The sequence below is a fragment of the Lucilia sericata genome, unplaced genomic scaffold (assembly GCF_015586225.1).
Source record: "Lucilia sericata isolate MDLA Ls3-8-SP2 unplaced genomic scaffold, ASM1558622v1 Contig000073F_arrow, whole genome shotgun sequence".
Lineage (NCBI taxonomy): Eukaryota > Metazoa > Arthropoda > Insecta > Diptera > Calliphoridae > Lucilia > Lucilia sericata.
Genome location: NW_023994107.1, coordinates 173,519 through 201,299, shown reverse-complemented (window position 1 = coordinate 201,299; position 27,781 = coordinate 173,519). Strand labels below are relative to the sequence as shown.

General features: G+C 29.1%; 1 protein-coding gene across 14 annotated transcripts in view; it reads right to left on the bottom strand.

Moving 5' to 3' along the window:
* Positions 1 to 27,781, bottom strand: part of LOC119616462 (protein lap4) — a 294,532-nt gene that overhangs the window by 176,552 nt on the left and 90,199 nt on the right. For 13 of the 14 annotated variants that reach the window (XR_005232544.1, XM_037972809.1, XM_037972810.1 and 10 more), the window contains 5 exons: positions 24,747 to 24,821; positions 3,124 to 3,353; positions 572 to 913; positions 416 to 501; positions 37 to 350 (listed from right to left, as the gene is read on the bottom strand). Coding sequence is in view for 13 of the 14 variants with exons in the window: in XM_037972809.1 (XP_037828737.1) it covers positions 37 to 350; positions 416 to 501; positions 572 to 913; positions 3,124 to 3,353; positions 24,747 to 24,821 (1,047 nt within the window). In the remaining variant the exon portion in view is untranslated. The remainder of the gene's footprint in view (positions 1 to 36; positions 351 to 415; positions 502 to 571; positions 914 to 3,123; positions 3,354 to 24,746; positions 24,822 to 27,781) is intronic. The other variant, XM_037972813.1, reaches the window with a different exon arrangement.

Sequence of the window (27,781 nt, the reverse complement as noted above, 5' to 3'; positions counted from 1 at the left end):
TTTTGATGTTGAGTTTTTTTGTCTTTAAGTACTCACCATCAGTTACAATGGCAACCGGATGACTGTCTCTATTTGTTTGCAGTTCAGGCGATGTTACCATCACCGGTGGTGAATGGATGGGTGATAGAGGAGACTCGAAAGGATGTTGTGGTTTAGCAAAGCCATTACCACTATCCGTCTCCTGTTCACTCTGTTCAGCTGAGGGATTTTCAGCAATAGGTGATTGGACGGTTGGTAATTGTTGGAGTTTTTTGGTCTCTTGCTGCAAAGCATTAGCCAAAATTTCATGATCTTTCTTGTTATTGATGCTATGTTGAACACGTTTATTTTTCAAATGATGTGGTGTATCACTAGATAAGAGCAATAAAAACGTTTTAATTAAATATGTATTTCGATAATTATCAAAAACACTAACCGTCTATGCAGTTTCGGTGGTCTATTGCGGAAATCATCTTCCTCAGAACCCTCTACTTGAAAGCCAACACGTCTCTCTGATTGATCCTAAAATTTAAAAATAAAATTCTCATATACAAGATTGTGAAAAACTTTTTTAAACACTCTGTTAACTTACGTAATCATCATCTTCCTCATCGGCATTATCGTCTTCATCATCGTCATCATGTTCGTTAACAGTACTAGCTGCAACAATAACATTTTCCGGTTTAATATTAACATGTGGTGGTTGTTGTTGCTGTGTGTGTTCACCACCCGTTGGTGTTGTTAATTTTCCCGGTGGTTGCTGTTGTGTGGCTTGTGTCTTCACTAACAACATTTGGGGTTGTGAATGTTGAGTTTGTTGATGTGGTGTGTTGGATTGTTGTACTTGCTGTTCAACTTGAAAAGCGGTTTTGGACGCTGCTAAACTCTCCACTGTTGTTGAATTCAAGTCTTGTCTCATCATTGGTGAATGTTTCTGTATGGTAGAGAAAATTTGTAGATAATATTGAGACCATTTAACATTTTGTAGAGTTCCCTTATGTAAATAGCATAGCAATGAAAAATATTTAACATGTAAGTTACATGATGCAACTACAACAAGGAGAGGAGAATGTTTAAAACATGTGACATTTTTAAAGTAAAACAAGTAAGAAAGTATAGTATGTATTATGGTTCTATAGTTGAAACTTTTTGCATTAAGTCGACTTTTCGACTTTTGCATTTTATGAAAAGTCGATTTTTCGACTTTTTTCATTTAATTAAACGTAGACTTTTAGTATATTATAAATAGTCGACTTTTTCCGACTATTCAACAAATTCGACTTCTCGACTTTTTCCGACATTTAATTTTTTTCGACTTTTTGACAATTTTCGCATTTTTTCGACTATTTTTTGACTTTTTTCGAGTTTTTCCGACTATTTTAGAGTTTTTGACTTTTTTCCACTTTTTTAAAATTTCCGACTATTTTTGACTTTTTTCTACTATTTTCGAGAGTTTTTGACTTTTTCCGACTTTTTTCGACTTTTTCCGACTTTTCGACTTTTTTTCGACTTGTATTTACAAAGTCGACTTTTCGAATTTTTTCGACAAAAAGTCGATTGTTCGATTATTCGAAAGTCGATTTAAAGAACCCTAGTATGTATTTCTAAAATGTGATTTATTGAATTTTTCTTTAATTGAGATATTTATAGGTATTTAATGAATTTATTGATGAAAAACTGATTTTCTAAAAGAGGCTTTATAAGGGAGTTAAGGTCAAATATGAAGAACCGATCATAACAGAATTGGGTGGAGGGATTTCTATTGATATAAAAGTTACTGATAGTTTATCGGGGTTATTAGTAAATTAACGAAGTTCAAAGCCATTTTCTGAGGGTGCCTTTGCATGGGGGCTAATGTTATGTACATGAGGCCCAATCATTAAGCAGTTGTGGATATTTTTGTTGGTATTATTAATTATGATCTATACAGAAGCCTTCTTGGGTCAAAAGTACCAAATTTAATCGAATTATCTTAAACATTGCGAAAACTACAGCTCGCAAAGTTTTCCACTGTTCTTTCCATTAGGTTGGTTAATCTAGGACGTTTACATTTTGGAATCCTTTAAATTTAAATTCTGACATAGTAAGAAACATTTCTTGTTCACGTGGACTATCAAGTCTTGTCGCTAAGGATTGAACTTTTGTTGTGGGGATCATACTGAGATTGTAGAAGTCTTTTCATATTCATTTGAAAATGTCGGTAATTGTATGATGCGATCAAACAAGCAATGAACTCTCTAAAGTTCTATCAAACATCTAGTCAAAATGCTACCCCTAATATATGTGTGATCCATATCAAAACTAGTCCTCGAATGCTGGACGAGACACGGATATAACTTTGGCAAATCCATCCTCAAGATTGATGGACAAGTGGGTGAATCTAAGGATAAAATGTCATAGAATAGACATTGTTTTAGTAATAAATGGTTACAGAAGATTCGGAATATGTCTTCCAAGATTGATTGTGTGTTTGTTCATAATTTGTCTCTTTTAAAAAAACTTCGACATTGGAAGTCGTATTTCTTTTTGGGATAGTACTATAATTGAGAATAGAGAACTACCAATTGCTTTGTATTCCAGTAATATTTTTCTTATTCGTACTTAATACGGTACGAAGACTAGATCCAAGTTATACAGATTTTGCACGATAATAATAAGATTAATATTGCTATTATTTCCAAGGTCCAAGAAGAAAATGTGACACCAAACGGAGGTACAGAATGAAACGTTTTTTTTAATTCTAAACATCTGATCAAATTATTATTAAATTCCATATAAGAAAAATAGAATATTAATCAATTTGTCTCCTCACACTGAGAATGAACAAGTTTTCTGAAGCTAGACTTAGATAGTTATGGACCTATTATTAAAGTTTTTGAATCTCTTAAATGAATTAAAGTATAACGAATTTTATGAATTTTACAAATGCAACTGCACAAGCAGCAGAATATCCATAATAATTACAACACAGTTGTAATATTTTAAAAATAAAAATAATTTTGCGGTCTATAAAGAGAAATTTAAATAAACGATTGAAAATACTTTTGCGGTTAAGCTACAACTTTTATTTACACTGAGGCAAAAATTGATGTTAATAATTTCTATATTTTTAAACTCCATCTCTACTCTCCCACCAACGCTTACCTCTTCTGTTAAGGTATCCAAATTTGACGATACACCAGGCGCCTCATCTGTACGATTTTTAGCCAATAGCTTTTTGGCTTTATCTCTCAATTCCTTGGGATGTGGAGTATTTTGACGCGTAAATGGTGTGTCTTTATCTTGAACCGGTATGTCGGCATTAAATTTAACGGAATGTGTCCTTGAAGCTTCACGCTCTTCCCAACCTTCAGAGTCTGGTTCTTGTTCACGTGCTAATGATGTCGAGCAAAAAAGAAAATAAAACAAAATTGTAAATTATTAATAAAAAAAAACTTTGTTGTTTGTTTGCCAATATAATTAAGTATAAAGTAATAAATGTTAGAGAAAATATTAAAATTGTAAAGATAAATAAGAATAAAAAATCAATATGTTAATCATGCAAATATTATTCGTTATAAATATAAATTTAGCAATTATGAATATTTACACACATATTTTGATTATGATTAATATATAGTAAAATTGTATTTAAAATTTACATAAGTGCAGCTCAATTAAGTATTGAATTTTATAGCATATTGAAGTTAAAATTGGTACAGTTTATTTTTACAGTTTTCTAAAATTTATTAAAGCATGTGGTAAAAAAAAGTAAAAATGCTGAAGCCTTGATTTAAAATAAAAACAACTTCTTGCTTTATAATTATTATGTGCATTGTTATTTGCAAATAGTTATTAATTCTTAGAATATTTATGTATATTATTCACACTTATTTATAATTTTGTGTTGATTTTATAATGTTTCAATATTAGTTACACACAAACAACTTTATAAATAGAACAATTTTAATTTATATATATTTTCCAATCAAATCATTATTAATAGAACAAATTAAAATAAAAAACACAAGTATAATATACAAAAAAAGGAAATTTAATGCCAGCATAAATAAATGAAAGCAAAACAGGAAATGAAGGATAACACAGAAGTAGAAATGGAGTGTATTATGTTGCGGAGCCAGGAGGGCATTTTTCACATCAACTGAAAAGTGCCAAAGGTGGGAGCATAAAGACACAATGTAAATTTAATCTGCATTATTCTATGAAAAAGCGTTTAGTATAAATTGATAAACAAAAAAATTGTATCGGAAACGATTTAAGTTATCATAAATTGTTTATCGCTTAACTATTTTACTTCGTAATTGTATTTGAAATGATTTTCAGAAAGTAAATTTGTAAAATTTTGAGTGAAGTGCTTTACGTGAACACCTGCCTTGACAGCCTTATTTCACGGTAGTCTTTTACATCCACACGGTGAGCTTCATTGACTCACCACCGCTCCTTTGTGTTTCTTACACGCAGCAACCTGCGGAATGACAGGTGTCATTAGACAAGCCCAATACATACCCCGATAAGGAAAAGGCAATCACTAGCTTAAAGCCAATAGAAGGGTCGTAGTCAACATCAAACCCTATTGATGTTGTTTCCCCTAAAACATCATCATCATCATCTAACTCGTGTGTTCCTTAACCTCTTAAAGTAGCAAAACCACTACTTAGATGGCTCTGTTGTTTCGGAAACAGCACCTAGATACGTAATTAGTAGTCCGAAGTACGGATCCATTTTTTAATGAACAAGACTTATTTCACTATCCACAATGACCTACTATGATATGTTAAGCCTGTTTCAGAGTAAACTCTAACACACTCAACCATAAAGGAAAATCGACTATAAATTAAAGTTTATTAAGGTATTACTAGTGTTTAAAAACTGACTTTTGGAAAAACCAGTTTTTCGGTTAACCGAAAATTGACTATTTCTAGAAAACCGGGCGTGGCCGACCATGTGATACCGTACACTAATTACGAATATTATATGTGATTCATTTTCACTAATAAAGAATTTATGTTGAATTTTTCTTGGTTCCAAATTTATTGAAGAAAAATTGATTTACTGAAAGAAGCCATAAAATTTGGTGGATAGATTTACATACATACATATATGAGAGATAACAATGACCGATTATTATAAAATTCAGCAAGGTCATTAACATAGTTGTGCCACTTTTTGACGATACTGCCCGATAATTACGAAAATCGGCAGTATTGCAGTCAAACTCGTTTATAACGAACTCTGCGGGACCAGTCAAATTTGTTCGTTATAAGCGAAGTTCGTAATAAGACAGGTGAAGTTTTTGTAGATCCAAAAATAAAGTGGCATTTTACGAAATTTTAGTTAGTTACCAAAATTGCGGGACTTGAAAACTTGTTCGTAATAACCGAGAATTCGTTATAACCGAGTTCATTATAAGCGAGTTTGACTATATTTATATAAAACTGAATTGTGCCGATTATTTTAAAGGTACTAAAACATTTAACATAGTTATGAGTTCCAAAGCCCTTTGTGGGAGGGTGTTTTGTGTTTGTTTGTACGGTTGTATGATGGCAACCTGAAATAATGGACCGATTTCAATCATTATCAACAGCCTTCCTCATTGGATATAGAGAAGAATATGTGCTAAATTTCAACAAATTATCTTGAAAATTGCGAGCTGTAGCGTGTACACAAGGTTTATATAGCCAAAAAGACGGACATAGCTTTATCGAATCAGGATTTATGTTTATATAAAAGTCATTTGTACCGAATTTAATTGTGATACTAGTGTTTATAAGTGAGTTGTGAACATTCAAGTCATTTTCGGAAGAAGACTTTGTATGGGGGCTAGGGTCAAATGAGGCCCGATCATAACGAAAATCGGCAGTATCAATTAGGCTTATGTAAAACTAAGTTTTGCCAATTTTTGTTGAAATACTAGAACATTTAATGTAATTATGAGCTCAAAAGCCCTATTCGGGTGGTTCGGTTTTATGGGGTGAAATAATGGACCGATTTCAACCATTTTCAGTTTGTCCTTGGGCTAAATGAGGTGTACGCGCTAAATTTCATCAAATTATCCTAAGAATTGCGACCTTTAGCGTGCACACAAGGTTTACATGGACACACAAACAGAAAGACGGACGGACATAGCTTAATCGACTCAGGAAGTTATTCGGAGCCGATTGGTATACTTTAAGGTGGGTGTAGGATATTTTGAGTGTTACATCAGCATACAAGTATAATGGATATAGCATAAAAATGGTATGTCCAGGACTATCAAGTATAAATAGTTAATTTTGTATTGATTTAAATGCCAACATTTTACTAATTTCCTGATTGCCTGAAATTGTCAATCTCCATTTTATATACATAATATACATATGTTTAACTTTCCTAACTTTTGTTAACCAATCTTAGGTCTGTTTTCAAATACACAAACGGAAAATAATTTTTAGAATTATCTACCCAAAATTTTTTAAAATGCGAATCACAATAAAAAATCAAAGAAAACATACAATTTTGTACTAAAAATTAATTTTTTTTAAACCGGTTAACCGAGACTTAAAAACCGGATAACCAGGTTAACCGAAAATCAACACATTTGACATTTGAACAGTATCATTTACATACAAATCTTTCTTTTACTAAGTACGTACTTAATATAATATCAGACGAATAAACTTCCCATAATGAAAATATCATGGAAAAGTTATATTTAAAACAAGAATTATAATGATAACTCAGTTTAAAAACAAAGAACGTAAAAAAATGTGTGCCCTTTTAGCAATGGGTGGTGGATATGTAAATGTTTAGATTATATTAGGAAAGTAGAAAATTGATAAATGATAATAAAAATTACTATAATCATTCATCAATTTTTCACTTTCCTAATATAATCTAAACATTTATATATCCACCACCCCTTGCTGTATTCTGTTTACCGTAATCGAAAGCAGACCTCTTGAAATATCCCAGGCAAATTTATTCTTTCGAATTTGTGTAGCAGTTACAGATTCCGATCCGTAGTATTCCGAACAGAACATTTGAGGAATTTATTAAAATAATCCATCTTAAATAACCCAATTACTCATATCAACAACCATTTTTGTGTAGAAAAGTTATTCAAAATTTAACCTCTCAGATGCTATTCCGAAGAGGACATTTGAACAATATCATTTACATACATATGTATCTGCCTAATAAACTTCTCATAATGATAACATGGAAAAGACAAATTTAAAACAAAAATCATAATAATAACTCAGTTTAAAAGCAAAGAAGGTTGCCAAAAGTCTGTGCCCTTTTAACTACAGGCACAGCCTAAAAGCTTAATAAATGTAAGCAGCAAGGGGTGGTGGATATGTAAATGTTTAGATTATATTAGGAAAGTGGAAAATTGATGAATGATTATAGTAATTTTTATTAATATTTCTTCAAAACAACACAAATTATGTGTTGTGTACATATAAATATCGATTATAAATGGCATAAATTTAAAAATAGCACAAAAACCCCTACCGAAATACTCAAACACACACACACACTCACAAATGACATATAAACAAAATCAATAAATTCTGTATTTAAAAACATTTAAAATGTCGAAAACAAAAATAAGTTATTTATGTTAATAAAACAAGTAATTTAAAAATATATATATATTATGCATATTAATAGACATTTTTTTCGAAGTCAGTCACTTAGTCAGATAGTCTTTCCGTTTGCCTTTGCATGACATTATTAAAAATTATATTTTTATTTTTTCTAATTTCGATGTGAAAAAATTCAAGTTTATTTCGTTTTATTGTTGATTTTTAAACTAGACTTTTTCACACAAAAAGCAAAAAAATTAAAAACGTTAATTCACACACTTTAAATTATTGTTGAATTAAGTTAAGATGTGTGTGAGTCCAAATATAACGACGAGTACGAGTAGATGAGCTTAAAACTGGAAGTACCAGCTCGTAATATTTATTTAGTATTAGTGTGAGTTATTATTTTTTTTTTTTAAAATATGGAAAAATTTACAACAACATCAGAATTTTATTTTAAAAAATGCGTCATATTTTATTTAATTTACTGTCGTCGAATGATTAGTATTATTTACTGTATTGTAGAATAGTGTAGGGTATACGAATGTGGTGCGGTAAAGAATGTTTAGTTCAGTTTAGTTTAGCAAATTCAGTGTTACGAGGTCATTTAATATTCATCTCCCATTTTGTTTGTTGCCGCTTTAAAGTTCATTTAGCGTTTAAATATGAAAATTATCCAATTTACAAATAAATTTAAAAAATACAGAATATAAAAAAAATTGAAACGTCTATACTGTCTTTATATATTTATTTTCAACGTTGTTTTTTTTTCTGTTATTTTTCATTACGTGGTTTTTATTTTTGTTGTTGTAGTTGTTTTCTATAATAAAAGTTAAATTGTACATTTAGACTGTCTGTCATGTCGAGACTTTTTTGATACAAGTTATAATTAAATTTACATAAATCTTAATACATATGTATGTTTGAGTGAACGTTCAAACGAATACATTCTGGTATGAGTTGTATGTTGTAAGATATTTTTTAATATTTTATTTTTCTACAAACTTATTACTCTATTAGTTTATTATAATCGTATTTTTGTGTTCTTTTATTCTTTTTTTTTTATTTAACAAACTTGACCTTGAAAGAAGAAAAAAGAAACATAGGCCATAAAAGCTAAACTTTGAGATGATCATTCATTTTTTTTATTTTTTTGTAGAAGAAAAGGTCATAGTTAAAGATTGATTAACTTGTTTGCATTATTCATAGGCTTATATTGAAATGAGTTCATATACTGTGAGTTTCTTTATGTCGAACTAGCATACCCTGGGTGCTTCGCTACCCTAACCAAAATTATATACATCCAAAATTTTGTTTACTTTTATAGGAAATTAAAATTGATTAAAATGTTTTTAATGTTTCAGTTTTTTACGTTCAATATCACGCGAATAAATTCGCATTCAGTAAGAAGCTTGTGTTTTTAGTTTCATTCATTTAGCTTCCACATTTTAGAAAATTTCAAAAGTACTATTTGAAAAAAAGTACTATAAAATACCTCTTATAGATTCTCATTTAATCAAAAATTTTATGTTTCTCTGTTCAATATTATATACAATTAAAAAAATATATTTTGATGAATGAAAAAGTACAAAAAGTCCCTTTCAGTAGATTCTCATTCACTAAGGTCCCTACATTTTAAATTTTATATTTCAATGTTCAATATCGTATAAATATCAAAAAGTACCTTCGGAAAAACGAAAAAGTGACCGTGTGTCATGTGTTCCGGTTAACCATTATAGACAATCCAAAAGGTACCATTTGAAGAATGGAAAAGTATCCACTTGCAGAATATTATAAAGTCAAGACAATGTATGTTAAACTTTATGTTCCTAGGTTGAATATTTTACAAAATTCAAAAAGTACCATTTATGAGATGAAAAGTACTAAAAAGTTCTCTCTTAAAGAATCTTATTCAATGGGGACCGTGTATGTTTAATAACCATGTGTTTTGAATTTATATTATAGAACATACAGAGTATCATTTGAAGAAAGAAAAAGTATCTAAAGTGGAATAAATTCTACCTTAGTGGAAAGTACTAATAAAAATAGTACAATTTTTCCCCTTTTCGCTCAGGAATATACTTTTTTTGAGAATTAAGTTTACAAAATGTTCCGTATTTAAATATATATTTAAATATATATTTCACAGATAAAACTCAAACGATTCAAATCTGCATTCATTCATTTGTTCCAGAAAAATTGTGCTTTCAAAAAGGTACCAAACAATTTACTCGAATTTGGTTCTATATAGGCCTTAGTACTCGAATTCCAAAATAATATACCAATAGCTTATTTTGTGTGAGTACATAAACTACTTTTTCAAATTTTATAAAAATTGGCTCAATGAGTTTGAATAAAATTAAATTTCCCGTTTTTCCCCTTTTTGGTACTTTTTTCCCCAGTAAAATAGCAAAGATTTTGTTTCAATAAATATTACACAGTTAGTCCGTAATTCAATAAATCGAAAAAGTTTTCTTAATGTGCTAAAAAAAAGTACCAAAAATACAGTTTTCTCCATTTTTACACCCAAAAAGGACTGAATTTCAAAAAAGTACGAAACAGGTGTCTCATAATTTTGGAAGATGTTTCCAAAATATTAATAAAAATTTTGTTAAGTTAATTAGTTAAAAAGATATAAAGGGTCAACAAAGTACCAAGATACTAGTCCCTTATCTTGTGAAAATATAACTTTTACTTAACCTTTTAAAAGTGACATACAGTTTAAAAATATCATGTTATAAAGAAATTAATTTCGATTTGGCATGATTTCGTTCTAGTCAATATGCTTTTGAATACTTTTAGATCGAGATTATTGTGAAAAGATAGATACTAGAATCGTGTAAAGTAGAATTTGCTGAACATATACACTAGTGGCCGAAACTTAAGCAATTGATATTGCATTTATGCAGAATCGCTTATGCTGGAGATATCTCCATGCTGGAGATATTTTAAAATGGTTTTTTGTTTAAAGTATTGTATATTACTAATTAAAAAATAATAAACAAATTTACTATTTTTTTGTTAAATATTATTCAAATACACAGAAAGAAATTCATACTAAATTCGAATGGGCATAAATAAAGGCAACTTCGTCATAAACAGTTTTTAAAATAATTTTTAAAGTAATAATTCATAACATATCTATATTTTTTATAGCAGGAGTCATGGAAGCCTTCAGGTGCATTACTTGATCTTTGAAATGCTGTTTCATTGTTATTTTAAGCAATCAACGATATTGTCCTTTTAATTTCTCTACTTCATTATGTGAACCGATCTACAGTGATCCAAAATTATAAAATGGGGCTTCAGATCAGGAGATTGAGTTATTCGATTAAAGATACTTTTATCCAAAAATCGGTCCATGTTCTCCGTTATTTGTCAAATGAGTCCAATAAAAGAGTCAGAAAAGTTATTCCAGACCATAACTGAAGCTCCTCTATGCCTCTATGTACCTCTGCAATACTCAGAATTATGACTGCTCCTTATTAAATTTTTCACAGTAGAGTTGTTCATGACTGATTTATATTAAATTCAGATTCATCGGAGAACAGAATATTTCCCCATAGGGTCACTATTCCGATGGGTCTGAACACAATATTTGAGGATCAGACATGAAAAACTTTACTGCCAGGAAGCCAGTGATTAGCCTTTATAATCCTGAGTATTGCAGCTGTACATGGAGGCATACAGAAGTTTCAATCATGGTCTGGAATAACTTTTCTGACTCTGATATTGGACTCGTTTGACAAATAATAGATAACATGAATCCCAAATGTGCTCCTATATTAAAAAATATGGATATGTTATGAATTTTTATTTTAAAACTTAATTTTAAAACTGTTTATGACGAAGTTGCTTAAGTTTCTGCCAATTCAAATCTAGTATGAATTTCTTTCTGTGTATTTAAATAATATTAAACAAAAAAAAGGTAAATTGTTTTTATTTTTTTAGTTAGTAATATAAAATACTTAAAACAAAAAACAATTTTGAAATATCTTCAGTGTAGAAAATTTTATACGCGATTCCACATAAATACTATATTAGTTGCTTTAGTTTCGGCCACTAGTGTAGGTAAGGAATGTTATAGAAATAGTTTCGAAATTATTTCTTTGTCAGATCAAAAATACTAGGACGGCACAAACTACACTTTTTTCCTAACAACTCTCTTTTAAAACTCAATGATATCGCGTATAATTTATTATTTTAACTTATACAAATTTGTGCAAACATACATACATAAATCTGATTAAAATCACTGCACTATTTATACTTTAGACAGTGTTGCTAAACGTTCGAAAATTCTCTTTTTGTAAAGATTATTTTCTTAAAGTCGAATTATTGTCCGATGATTCAGAAACGTAATCTCTTTTACGTATTAACTCAAAGTTTGGCAATCAATAATTCTTAGAAATGTTATATTTAACATAACTCACTCCCAAAAATTTTGATAAAATTTCCTCAATGTCTGTTCAATAATAGAATTCGTCACATGCACTCTTTCAATTTGGTTGGTAGTTCTGTATTTTCATGTTGTCTTTTAGCAATCTACCATCTTAGACTTAACCTTTTCAGCTGATAATGCCGTCCATTGGCAGCCAGACGATATGAATACATCTGTCTGAGTCTGAGTTACACATATATTGATAACTCGAAAATCCGCCTAGAAACTAGTGTTGTGATCTAAAAGACAATATATTTCGGTTTCTAGGTTTACAATGTATAATCTCATGCCCGTTATATTTCCCAGCTTAGAGCCACCCGTTTAACAACAGATTTAAACGGGAGTTAGATTTAATGCTCTATCGGGATAAATTTTTATAATTTTCGACCATATGTGTATCTGGTATATAATTTCATACATCTCATGTTGGTGTATAACCACCTAATATGTTCAGCATTCACTGATGACATGACCTACATCCAGTGTTGCCACAACAAAATTTTTTTTCTAACCAAAATTCGAATAAAAAATAACTAAATTAAGAAAAAAAGTAAACAAAATTATTTTTATTTGTTTCATGTTTACATTTGGACATTAAAATAACAAATTCATTTTCTGAAGTGGAACTTGTAACTTTGTTAAATTTCGTCGCTAAACTGGTATTATGAACACAGTTATGAGCGTTAAAGTAATTTTCTGTAGGGGATCTTATATGAGACGTATGATCAATTATGGACCAATTCTCATAAAATCTGACAGAGATATTTTAGTTCCTTTAAAACTTGATTATGTTGAATTTTGTTGCTATATTGAGCTTTAAAGTCATTTTCTGGGGAGACTTTTTATGACGGAAAGAGTAAATTATATACCTATCCTCATAAACTTTGACAAATACATTTCCAAAAAAACTTTTTCATATTGAATTTCATCGCTATACATCCTTTTTTAAGCAATATAGTAATTTTCTGAATAGGGCATAATATGGGGGCTAGGTGAAATTGTTGATCGATATTTCGCAAGCAAACTGGGTCAACTAAAAATATTTTGGCAAAATTTTTCAGTTTTACATTCTTAACTTCAGCAATATTTGTAAACGTAATCTATCCAAATTATCCGACAAATTGACCAAAATTTAGAATTTAAGACGGTAAAATAACAACAAGTATACAACATCATCTAGAAAATGTAAATGAAGAACTAAAAGTCATGGTGAGATATTTAGTAGAAGTCAAAGGTCATGAGTATCAAATCTTTGCATATATCGCGATTATTGTTCGTCGTACGAGATTAGATGTTATTACAACTTTTGTAGTCAATACAATTTAATTTTCCTTAGCTGTGTTACTTACACAGTTGATTAATACTTTAAAGATATTGTGATACTATTCTTGCATCAATTAGCAGAAAATACTTTATTAATTCTTATTAAATCATTTATCTTAGAATTTCGGCAAATTAGCACAGTATCTGTTTATGCAAAATTTCAAATAGGTATATAGAAGTTGCAATTATACTTTAAATTAAATTTGGAGGACATAATCTACTAAGTACGTAGACTATTCCCACCAAATTCCATAAAAATCGAAATGCGAAATACAGTCTACTTCGTTTTTTCATATAAGTACAGCGAGTTCTTTACATAAAAAGTTCCAATAGAAATATTAACGGAAGGACGGACGAGTTTGAATCGACCCAAAAAGTGATTTTAAGTTAATGGATACACCAAACGGAGAGAGAGGATTCATTATTCACGGTGTTAGATTGGCTAGTGTAAATAAAATAATATTACGGTGTTTTCATGATTTAAATCAACTCATTTAATATGTGGAAAACGCATAGGTACTTTTGCTAAATCTTAAACCAATTAAGATATCGAAAAATACCTTTGTGCACATAAGTATAACCAGTAGATGTACAAATTGCAGTAATAAAAAAATTTCGAATAGTAAAAAAAAATTCCACATATTACCAAAATTCAAAACAGGGACAATATATAAAAAGATAAAAGAAGTTTTTTTAATTTTATTTTTAGAATAAAAGCAAACAGCATTTAGTTCAAAATAACCAAAACGAAAAAATAATTCACATGTACCCATGCAAAATAAAAATAACCAATTTTGGTTAATAATAACCAGAGTGGCAACATTGCCTACATCCGACTTTGGTTAATTCGCCTAGTAATAACGCCATTTTATAAAGTAATAAGATTTTGTTCGGTAAATTAGTTTCAGTTTCAGAGTTCTGCCGTAGCACTCCCGAAACGGAAACGATTCGAAAATAAGAGTGTGATAAATAGCCAAGTTTTTCAGTTTTAGTATTCATTTTTTGCAACCGATTAAGATATAATACCGGCATTTTACAAAGAAGGAGTAATTCTTGGATTTTGCATTAAAGCTTACGAATTGTAATTCTTTTTTGTAATCCCAAGTGGTTATTTTCTAAAGCAATTCTGAATATACAAATTTCTAAAGTACTTTCCATTTAGAACGAACTACAAAATGGGTAATTAAAATAATATTTGTAAAACAAATTTATCGTTTTCATTGTCACTCGTATTAAAAGTATTCGAAAAAAATAAAATTTTCCTATTTATAAATATATGTACTTAAAATATTTACACAAAATCTTTATTTGGCAATTAAATGAAAATATGTGTGACTTTTTTAAAATTTTCCGTATTACTTTTCAAATTAAACACACATACAAAAGCTATTAAATTTCTACTTTTTAATGGCATTAACATTATGTATAAAAAAAACATAAACACAAGTTGATGATATGAATAAATACACATCCTCTACAAATAAACCAAAATGTTAATATTTGCCTGTTGAAAATCATGCTTCTAATTAAATGTTGCACACTGTACGAATACGTTCGGAAACACATTCATGTAGAACAAGTGAGTATTCTGTGTGTATATAAAATAGTAAACAAAATTTTGTTGTACTTGTTGTACACTCGTCATATAACTATATGGCCTTGTTTTTTCTATCCATCTACAACCACATCTCTTTGCTTAACATTCAACAAGTGGCAGGCAGGCAGCTTTAAATCATAACAGATCATATTGTGGCATATTGTAGTATCGCATCGCACTGTGTTCTAGTTGATAGTGAAAGGGTGGGTGAGTAGTTGAACCCAAGGGGGTGGCATATGTATGTGTAATCATTTAAATGTGTTGGGTTAGATGTTGATGGTTGTGGTGGTAGTAAAACTGTTTAGTTTAACACTTCAATCATTTTATAAACATTTTTGGTTTAATTTGCGTTTTTAATCAAAATTTAAATGGTTTCTTTAGATGTGTTACGACGGCCTCTTAAAATATTCTAAACAATTTTATTTTATAGTTTTTTTTTTTAATTTTTTATTTTGGTTGTTTTCTTTTTAACGCAAAATTGTTTTATTTTTTTTTTATTTTATTTTTTTTCAATTTGTTTCAAGCCATTTATAATTTTTCATGTATGAATTTTTTTTGCTATTGTTGTAGTAATTGGTAATGGAATTAATTCATTTACGTTTATGAGTTTTATATTCGTTCGTTGGTTTATTTTGAGAATTTTTTATTAAAATCCCCTCTAAGTGCTTATAAATGTGTAAGTTTATTATGGTTGTAATTGTTTATTAAATTTGAAGTTTATTTCTTATTGTTTTTATTTTTGTATTTATTCACCTTGCTTGTGTGTGTTTTTTTAATTATTTAATATTTGTCACTATAAATTCATCATCAATTAAATATTATTCGTTGTTAGTTGTGCTTTGTTGGCGAATTATTTATTAAATTATAAATAAGCAAGCAAGTGTGCATGAACTTTTAAATATTTTTGTTATTTTTTTATTCGACTCCCGCCGAAACTGAACAGAATTGTAAACAAACCGAAACAACTTTGATATACAATTTACCCGGCTTAGGGGTAGTGGCAAGATTAAGTAATTACTTGTAATTGTAATTGAAGTATTATAATTACTTGACAGTGTAAATAAATTATCACCAATTACATTTACACAATTCATAAAATGTAATAATAATGAATACAAAAAATGTAATGCACTCTGGTTTGACCCCTAATTATGGAGTTCATTGTGTTGGATCTGAATGTTGTGGGAGAGTGAGAGAGTTTACTGACGGTATGGCTAAAGAATGAATTTTCTCTGTAATGTATTGTACGGTCCACTGGCAATAACATCTCTTTTTTCAGAGCAATACCTTACTGTCACTGATGATTACATTCGTCCTCTTCTGTACGCGGTCAATTAAATCCAAAATAGACTTTGAACCTCTGAACTCTGAAGTGATCAGTCCAACTGTATTTAGGTGACCAGAACATCAACAGCTTCTGAATTATCCATATTTACACCACTCAAAAATACAGATGGAATAACATTATCTGCCATATGTTTATGTGTTAAAAGGCTGCTTTGAGTCTTCTCAAAATAGAGCCCATACAGAGATTGTTACCAAGTCTTGATTGAGCAATTCATTCTCTTTATACCTCATTGCAACAATCTCCAAAGAACTTGGCCTATAATTGAATGAATAAGAGTGGCAGACATTGCTCTCGTCGACAAAAAGAGTAGAGATGGAAGTTTAATGTAAAAAAGGTGGTTTATGAAAATAGAAAATAGAGTAGGTGAAAGAACGGAGCCATGCGGTACCCCTGAATAAATCTTAGACTTATTTAATGAGATCCCATATATAACAATTCGTATAGAGCGATATCTGAGAAATCTTGAAATAAATCGAGATATTTCTCTTTCAAAATTCTATATTAAAGTTTTATTCTATTGTTCATAGCTCCTCAGTGTTATTTTTTCACCCGAACAATTTACTTAATTCGAAACCGAATGTTCGGTCTTACTTTATGGTTTTCAACAATGCACAGTTTGTGTAAATTTTTTTAAATTAAATTAAGTTTTTGGATTTAACGGAATGTATGTATATTTAGTTAACTGACAGAACATTAGATTATTTATAAAGCTTTACTATGGTCAAATATCAACAACAGAATTTAACATTTCAGATTCGCGACATACATTTGCAATAGGAATTAACGCTATGATTTTCCCCAATAGAATCGTTCTGTTTAGATCCGTGAACCTCCCTAAACCTACAATTTAACAACATTGACAACCTAAAAACTTACACTCGTATTCATAAACGTTTAATAAAGTTATTGCTTGTTTGCAATAAAGTCCCCTTTTATATAAATTTGTTTTTATGATTCTAGTCTCAATATTACAGACAATTAAAAAAAAAGTTGAAGAACGAAAAAGTACCAGACAGTGCCATTTTATAGATTTTAATTAAATCAGGATGATGCATGTTTGATTTTCAACCAGATATACCTCGCATACAGATTTTTATACAATCAGCTGCGTGTCCAATTTTATGTTTTTAGGTTCAATATTTTAGGAAATTCGAAAAGTATTAGTAAAAGAACAAAAAAGTACTAGAAAGTAACCTTTATACATTTTCGTTCAAATAGGATACTGCGTGTTTAATTTTATGTTTATATATTCAATATTTTAGAAAACTCAAAAAGTACCTTTAGAAGAACGAAAAAGTACCAAAAAGTCCCCTTTTATAGGTTATCAGTTAATCCGGGCTGTATATGCTTAATTTCATGTTTCTAGGTTTAATATTATAGATAATTCGAAAAGTTCCTTTTATAGGGACCAAAAAGTCCCCTTTTATAGATTTTCATTTACTCCGGGCTCTACATGCTTAATTTCATGTTTCTAGGTTTAATTTTAAAGAAAACTCAAAAAAGTACGAAAAAGTACCGAAAAGTCCCTTTATTATTAATTTTTTCCTCCCCATTAACAAAATAAAAATTCTGTTCCAAAAAGTTGCAAATCGTATTGGGATCCCCTTATTCTGTATTCATATGTATAAGTTAATAAACCAAAAACAATGTTTTGTGAAAAAAGTACCAAAAATAGGTACAATTTTCACCCCTTAAACGTCTGAATATTCAAAAAGTACTAAATTCATATTTTTATTTTTTCGTCAAGTTATGAAGGAGCCAAAAATATTTTTTGAATGTTCTCTTGTTTAAAAGATAAGCCTGTTTTTGTATCTTTTATAGTTTAGGAGATATGAGGTTACCATATTTACCCGTATTTACCCTTTTTTACCCCTTAGAAATTCTAATTTCCAAAAATCCCGTCATAGTGGATCTATTTGGTGGGACCTCCTGTCGAAATTTCAGCTCTTTAGCTTCAATTGTTTAGGCTGTGGGATGATGAATCATTCAGCAGTCAGTCAGTCAGTAGCGTTAGAAACTACTTTTTAAGAATTGTTCTCAAATTATAATAAAAACTACAAAGCAGTCTAAAAAACCTCACTAAAAACTCTTAATTAGTTTAAATAATCTACTCCATAACAATTCACTTCCCCATTTCATATCTCAACCCCAAATTTGGTTTACAATAGACCAAAGTGTCTAAAATATAAATGAAATAAATTTATTAGTGTTTGTTACCAAATTTGTTTTTAGAGGTTTTTAGCCTTTGGAGTCATAAAAACGTAACTAAAATTAACCTAATTAAACATACAGATAAGGTGCAAATCACGATTTCTTTTCATTCTTATTATTATTATTTCTTTTATTTTATTCTGTTTGAATTTTTTGAATTGTTTGTATTCATTTTATTTGCAGTATAAATTAAATGGAATTGGAATGCGTTTACGTTACCCACAAACGAAAAATATTTCTTTTGTTAATTTTTTTGTAAATTTTTTTATTTTTCAGTTATTTTTTTGTTTTATAAAAAAAGTCTCGAGTTGCAAGTTTGTATGTGGAAATAATGTGTAGTATGTTTAACGAGACATGATTTGTTTGTTGTTTGTTTATTTATTTATGTATTTATTTTTATTATTCTGACTGTAAAAATTATATTGTTATTGTAAAGTATTATTTTTGTAACAGAATGTTAAAGAATTGAATATTAAAAAGTTTAAGTTTTAAATCTAAAACTAAAATTTTCACGGATTCTATCTCAGACACAAAAACTTTAAAAATATTTAATATAGAAATTTTTTTATTGATTCTTATAAAATTTATTGAAGATATTTTGGTTTCAATAAAACTTGTTTATGTCGAATTTAATTTAGTTTAATTAAATTAAATAGTTAGTTTTCTGATGGGAGCCTTATATGGGAGCCAGAGTCAAATATGACTTGAATGTGCAAGATTTTACTACACAGCGGGAAAAGGAAATATACACGCCTGGCACCAAATTGACACCAAAGAATTTATAACGACAACACTATATATAACACTATAACACGTTGTCGAAATCTACATTTTATACACATCCGTTGTCTAAATGTTAACAAACGTGTTAAGCTCACTATTGACAAACAATCCGTTGCCAATAGTGAGCTTACCACGTTTGTTAACATTTAGACAACGGATGTCTATAAAATTTAGATTTCGACAACGAATTGTAACAATGTTGACAACATTACACAGTGTTGTCGTACGTATGTATATATTTTGACAACGAATGGTATGGAAAAATTATAAACAATTTGGTGTCAATTATTTTACGGAGAAAGTTACGCGGACTACGCTCTATAAGAGAAAGCATATTTTCTATACATAGAACATTTACTGAAAATTTTAAAAGTGATATATAGAATTGTATATTAATTACACAGGCCGACAAGAAAAGTCTCTGGGTTAAAAACTTGTCGGCCTGTGTTATCTTTATATTTTCAATACTTATCTATTTAATGTAATTCCCAAATAGTTTATGTGAATGAACTGTTAAGAATACCATAGAAGAAACCAGTCATTGGAAAACCAAAAACCTAAACATTTACCTTTCCGGATTATAGTCATGTAAATGAATTTGACTTATACTTTCTATGTGTACTTTACAAAAAGAAGTCATACCTTTAACGGAATGCTTAATATACATACAAACACTACAATCATTCACTTTACGCTTCAGTTTTTTTTTTTTTTTTTTTTTTTTTTCATTTTTTGGCCATTCAGTTAGAATGAAAAAACCCCGAGTGAATATAGAAACAAAATAATAACGACAAGACAACGCCTTGTACAAAATGAATGACGTAATGTAAGACTTTTTTAAACTTTTTTTGTCTTTGCGATTTTTTTTTTCAACATTTGCACATTGAGTTTTTGATAAAAATAAAAAATTATAAATTTTTGTTAGCAAAATATTTACAAATTTTTTTAGCCACCAAAAGGTAAATAAATAAATACCGAGATAAAGAATATACTACTATTGAACAGAGTTGCCAAGACATTGGGACACTATAGACTTAGATATTGCTGGATATTCATATAATAAATAATCCAAACAATTTATGATTTCGATGTAATTTTAAATAACTTTTCTTTAGATTTATGAATTTCCCTTAAAACACTTGGCAACCATGCTACCTAGAATTAGAATAACCACAAACCAGTAAAAGGAAGTAAAAAATAGCAGAAAAAAAGTTATTGCAAAAGTTTATTAAAACACTTTGAAATTCCCACAAAAAAGTGTAGTTGTGATGGTAATTAACAGTTTAACAAGTACTAATGCCAGTTTAGTTTACTTGAGTTTATTTTATTTTCTGCTTTGCCGCCGCCGGCCGCTTCAACTAAAAATGGCAGTTGAATTGAACAAATTTGTCTATGAAGTCATGCGAAATAACTGTTTTTAAATTCTTTTGACTTTTTAAGTCATTTGTTTATTTAAACAATTTGTGGGTAACTAGCTAAAAATACAAAAAAAAAATATTTGCAAAATTTTAAATTAACTAAACGTTAAATATAAACTTTATAAAGAGCTATGGTTTAAACCAAACGTGACTAACAATATATGAAATCTCGTGAAATACTTTTTATATATTTTGACACATTAGTAGTAGTCAAAGAACTTAAAATTTACAAATGGAGAATTGATCGAAATTTTGTTTTATATGCAATTCTAATGAAAAATTTATAAATTAATTTAAAATTCTCTTTAATTACAGAACTAAACCAAAATGGGAAAACGCTTACATATTTTTCTAATGAAAGGTATGAAGTCATTGAAGTTTAGTAATTCTCAAATAGTTTATGTTAGGGTAACTTCCAAAACAAAGTGCCTATATACTTATGTTTTGCTTTCAAGTAACAACCCGTAACCAGATAAGGAAAACATAATAGGTCCAATAGGTGGTCCAGCGACAGGCGTAACTTGTATTTCGTCGGATTGTATTTATTTTAGGCAATAATTTGTTGTCATCCGACTGAGAGCCGAAGAATGTAGTACATCATAAATAAAATTATTGACTGAAGTAGAAATTATTTCAGGCTCGAGTTCTAGAATTCAGTTTCAGGAAAATACATAGATTTCAGAATTTATGAAATAGTTGCAAAAAATTCGAGGAGTTGTGATTTAATGATATATCTATATCGAGCAGTCCAAACAGCTGAACTTAGAATCATGAAGTTTTGTAGGTGGATGTATTTTTGGTCTCATTAGGAGCAAAGAAACAATTACGAATGTATAGTCACACACACACACTAGAGAGTATGTTAAAAATGTGGAGTATGTTTTAATAATAAATCATTTAGTTAGTTTTAGTTTTTATATATTGATATTTAACCTTCAAGTTTTATTCTGAAGCGGACTATGTGTGGGGGCTAGAGTCAAATGAAGCCTGATCATTACGAAAATCGGCAGTGTCATTTAGACTTATATAAAATGAGTTCAAAAGCCCTATTCGGATGGTACAGTTTTATGAGGGTTAGGCGAAATAATGGAGCGATTTTAACCATTTTCGTCCAAATTTCATCAAATCATCTTTAAAATTGCGATCTATAGCATGCGCACAAGCTTTACATGGACACACAGAGGGAAGGACATAGCTAAATCGACTCAGAAAGTGATTCTGAGTCGATTGGTATACTTTATTGGGTGCACAACGCATAATACCCTCCCCACTATAGTAGTGTAGGGTATAAGAGTCCTAATTTTCAATTGTAACATATTGCATAAGGTTCTTCAAATATTATTTTAAAAATTTCCATGAAAATTCTCTAAAAGGATCCCAGCAAGAACCAGTTAATGACTTATACTTACATAACAACTTACATTGCAATGACTACTACAAACTTTAAAGTAAATTTTTAACTGTTTTTTTTTTTTTTTTTTTGGTATTACTTACTGTAGTCCTTCTTTGTAAGCGCGCGTGATATGTCATCACCATGTTAGAATAATGAATGACAATGAGTAAGTAGTGTCAATATAAGTTATTCTTGGCATCTAATAGTTCTTCTATTCGAATGATATTTTGTAAATCTTCTTTAAAAAATTACTTTAAATTCTAAGAATTATATAGTAATAGGATTAGCAATAGGGTGCGTAACAATTCGTATATCTGGGAAACTATTAGAGCTAGAACAACTTGGACATCAATGTAAACATTAGTGTAATAAATTGGCGGATTAGCAATAGGGGGCATGACACCCCCAATATGAATTAAGTACAAAAATTCGTATATCTGAGAATCTATTAGAGATAACATCCTCAAATTTTGCTAGAACAACTTTGACATCCATGTGAACTACAACAGGTCGGAGACCTCAACTGTAGTACAAGTTGCTTTAGATTCAATATGAACATTTGGTTTAAGAATAAGTCGACTAGAAATAGTAGGTGGCTCCTCCCATATAAAGTAAATATGGAAATACGGGTTTTAGTGTAGCGAAGCACACTGGGTAGACTAGTACGTATATAAAAATGAATGTGTGTGTCTGTTGTAAGTTTTGTATATTTGAAGTTTATAGACTACTAAACGGATGAACCGATTTTCTGTGTGAAATTTTCATAGTGTATTCCTGTACGTCTGTAAGTGGTTATGGGATACTCTTTATTTAGAAATTTCAAGTGGGGGAGGTCCCATGTTAAGAAAATATTTATTCAGTATATCTGAGATAATATAACTGTTAGAGTCCTAAAATTTTGTCTGAGTTACTTTAGTGTAAATATGATTATTTAGAACAAAAAAGAAGGTGGACTAGTAGCAGGGGGCGTGGCACCTCCCATATGAATTAAATACAAAAATTCGTTTATCTGGGAAACTAACAGAACCAAATTCTTCAAATTTTGCACGAAGAACTTCAATATTCATCTCAACATTTTGGAGAAAAAAGGGCAAACTTTCATTAGGGTAGCAAAATATACTAGGCATAGCTAGTTTTAGTATATAAAACAATTGTTAAAACATTTAAATATCTTGTAAAATAATCTGAAAATGAATTTTCATTTAAAATTTACAAATGCTGCAAAAAAACACAACACAATAAGTATTTTATTCATATTTTTCCGCCATGGAGAAAGAAGCTGGCGGCATAAAATCAATCAATAAAATGCTCCTCATAAATTGTTTTCATTATTAAATTATTTCACATCGTAAGAGTATTTGTTGCGGTAGATCTTTTTTGTATTTCGAACTTTTTAATTGAAATTTAATATGAATTCATATACATATGTATGAAATTTCACATTTTCAATAAAAGACTGATTCGTACATGTAAAATTAATAAAGATTAATTAAGTTTGCATGTTTTTTATTTTATTGGAAACAGAATTTTTTTATAAATATCAAATGTCAATATTTTTACAATTACACACATAATTTATATGTATGTATGTATGTATGTATTTGAAAAACGTATTTATATTTGATTTTTAAACATATAATTAATTTCATTAAAATTTTTGCACTTTAAGTAGTTGTTACAACAAATCCACACCCACAGTTAAACATTTAAATAATTATTAATATTTTGCGGTAAGTTACAGAATTTATTTATATTCATATGTCGGAATAATTAATTTATTTGTGGTTAAGAAACGGTATTACGGAATTGTTAAGTTTTTAATTTCAATAAGAATATTAAATGAATATTTTAAAAATGTCAATTATTTGTTTATAATTTCGTAATTCTATTTCTGAAGTTTCTAATTATATTTCTGAAATACATTTAAAAAACTGTAAAATTTACAAAGTTTTAAAATTTCTGAAATATAAATGGACAATTTTGAAATATAATTAAAAATTTCTTCAATTTAATTTAAAATGTCTTCAATTTAATTAAAAATGTCTTCAATTTAATTAAACATTTTTTATATTCGATTGGAAATTTCTGTAATTCTATTAGAAACAGATACTTAATAAACACGAATCGAACGAAATATTTATTAATTATTTATATATATATATATTTTTCTATATATTCCCCTCCTGGGTCAAAGGGCATATCATTAAATATTTTTAATTTTGCATAAATTTCGCAACGGCAACTACTAAAACAACAAGCAATAAACATTTCGTTTATATTATTTATCAATAACTAATTAATTTATTTATATGAATATTGTTCTTTTTTTTTGCAAAATTAATTAAATAAAAATTCATAAACAACAAAAATGTAATAAAAAAAAAATAACATAAAACTCAATACAAAATGCAGTTATTTAAAAACACAAACATTCAGTCATTCATGTAACTAATTAATTAAATGTTTATTATATAGAATACATTTTTTTTATAAATATAAATTTTGAATTTATTTCTCTCTTCATTTTATACAGTTGGCCAAAACAATAAAAACCGAATTTTCCAAAATAACAAAAAAAAAAAAAAGAAACGTAACAAAAATCAGGCAAATTTTAGAAACGTTTAGCGAAATTATATCATAAAAAAATAATAAAAAATGAAATTCAAATAGAATTAGCAAGCAAACCTTGTTGTTGATAATAATGAAATTCCGTTGAATCGAATTTCTCACTCGATCTATAAAGTTGGCCGGGTGGAAAATCTTTTTGTTTAAATTTTCATTTTCAATCACATTTAAATATTCAACAAGTAGTTGTAGGAGGAGAAAGGAAATTGATTTGATTTTTCCATCCATACCATGTCGTTGTTAGGAGGAGTGGTGGGTAGTCGGTATTTCGATTTTTTTTGTTTCAACACACACGCACACACATAAATTTTGGAATTTTTTTTTTAAATATTTTTACAAATAATTTTAAGCATAATTAACAAAATAAGGAAATAAACAAATAAAAAATTCAACATAAAAACAAAAGTGCGTTGAAGGTAGTTTTAATTTTATTACGCAGTGTTCAACATAGATTGTTGGTGGATTTGTTTTAATTATTTTGGATGGTGTAGTAGTAGAAGTAGAGGTGGTAGTGGTGGATACAAAAAGATACAGAGAAAAATATTAATTTATTTTTTTATTATTTTATAAATATAAAAAAAAATAATAAATTTATATTCTTTTTATATTTAGAGTGTGAAGTGATATTATTACTATTATTAGGAAAATACATAAAATATAAAGTATAATTGTTTTCTTTAAAGCAATTAAATTTAATATTTTAAATGTTTTAATTTTTATAATTTTAAACCCCAAAGCCTGTTTTTTTATTGTATAGAAGTTTCAAAATAAACTATTGTTGTATTTTTTAAATAATTAAAATTCGTTTAAATAAATTTTGAACTGAATGATTAGTTTATATCTTTTACATTATTTTTTTAATAAATCATTTTAATCGTTCTTAATTTGAAACTTCCTAGAATAGTAATGTAAAATTGTAAATATGTCTTAATGTTTTCTTTTGAAAATTAACAGATTTAATTCTTCTGTGAATCAATATAAAAATTTGATTAGATTCTAATGACAGAAACACTGAAACTGAAATTCTGAGAGACAGTCACTCAATTGTTAATCCATATATTACAAAGATATAGCCAGAAAGCTAGTCCAACGATGATTGTCATCATGGAAAATGGACATTTTTGCTTAAGTATATTTTTTAAGTATGAGAGGATACTAGATTACTTAGGGAATATACAGGACCGTCTCCATTCTTGCTTACAAAGGACACACTAAAATGACGACAGTCTTTACACACATTTACAAAGAGTTCGTGATGAAAGTCAAATTAGTGGAAATGACCGTTTTTTCGTATACATGGACTCTTTGTCGAACTTCTGGATAAAGTCGTATATTTGTGGTGCCAAGGGTCAATTATGCAAGGAGCTGTATATAATTTACATTTTCTGAAGGGTATTGGCTGATCGACATGACATTTATTAGAGATTATGGTTCTCACGCGATGAGAGGGGAAGATGAAATCTGGTATCTCCCTTACAAACTGTAAGTCACTGGTTCAGACTAAACTATATGAAATAGCTCAAATCAGGTTCAGTGAAACCACCTGTCTCACTTCGAGGTCAATTTAGCCTCTATACCATGCTCCCAGGTCAAGCTTATTATTAAGCTTTCGCAGGGAACATTCTTATGTTGGTATCAGTCATAACGGGACACTGTACTGGCAATCACGCCAGAAGAATGGGTCTCGAATATAACGACTACTGTAGGAGTTGTAATAATAAGGAGGAAAAGGAAACAATATCGAACCTCCTCTGCTATTGCCCATCATTCAATGAAGGCAGAGAACATTGTTTCGGCTTTACTGCTATATTTTGTTTGGATGAGCTATCTGGGTTATGCCTTAAAAATATCCTAAACTTTGTGAATCAAACCGGATGGTTTAAATCTGGAAGCAGAGAGTAATTCTTAAATGACCTCCTACGACCACTAGGGTATTACAGCGGGACCGTAACTAGGTGGACAATTTCTGAAACACTTTTAAACTTTAAAGTCAGTTTCTGTAGGGGGAACTCTAATGCCAAGTAGTGCAAACTTTGATCATGATTGCTATTTTGACGGTTGACGGCAGTTTCAACTGGTGGTACCACCAGTTGGAGGTTAGGTTCGGTCCCTATTGTGTTTTCAGCAGACAGACGTACGGACATGTCTAGAGCGTCTAGAATTGAATAAGGACAGAATATATCTATATACTCTATATATATGTATATCTAAAATTTTACAAGGACCTGAAGTAAATATACTAACCCTTATTCTGAAAAACTTTGTTACTTTGTAAATGAATGACTTGAAGAGTTGCATATATTCTAAAGCTCCTGAAAAACTTTGTTATTTTGTAAATGAATAGACTTGAAGAGTTGCATATATTCTAAAGCTCCTGAGAATAGCAGCGTTTGTTTTAAATATAATCTCGAAGCAATTCAAATTTTAAAATTATACATGTCGTCAGTATGTTATTGGTTTGACCCACAGACCATTTTTAAAAAAAATGAGTTAGGAGTGGATTGTATATAATTTGGACATCCTCTTTCTGATTCCGAAACCCATTTTTCAATATTTGATACGATTTCCGAGATATCGGGTGTTAACTTTGGTCTATATCCACAATTTTAAGACTAAATAAATATTGTTTTGCTCCATATGCCACTGTTTGGCGTATAGACCACAATTTTCATACAAAAATTGAAAACAAATTAATCACTTATTTGTATATGGATTTTGACAGATCTATTACACTGATTGTTTTTTTTCAGCATACATAATTTGACAGTTTAGTATACATATAAAATATGTGCTGGTCTGGTAACACCATCTTACAAATTTAGTGAAAATTTTGCACATAAACAACAACAATTCATAAATAATTTGAGTGCCGAAGTAAAAAATGCAATTTTCATCACCAGCTCGGTTTTTTCCGAAAAAATTATTAATTAAGTGGTATTTAATTGTTTGTCTGACACTTTGTTATAGTTCCATGCCATTAGGATGTTTGATGAAGATTTACTACCTATAAAAACACCATCAGAATGTTCATCCAACATAGCAGATTGCGAATGTATTATGGGATATAGAAATAGGTAACTAATATTTTTAAGTTT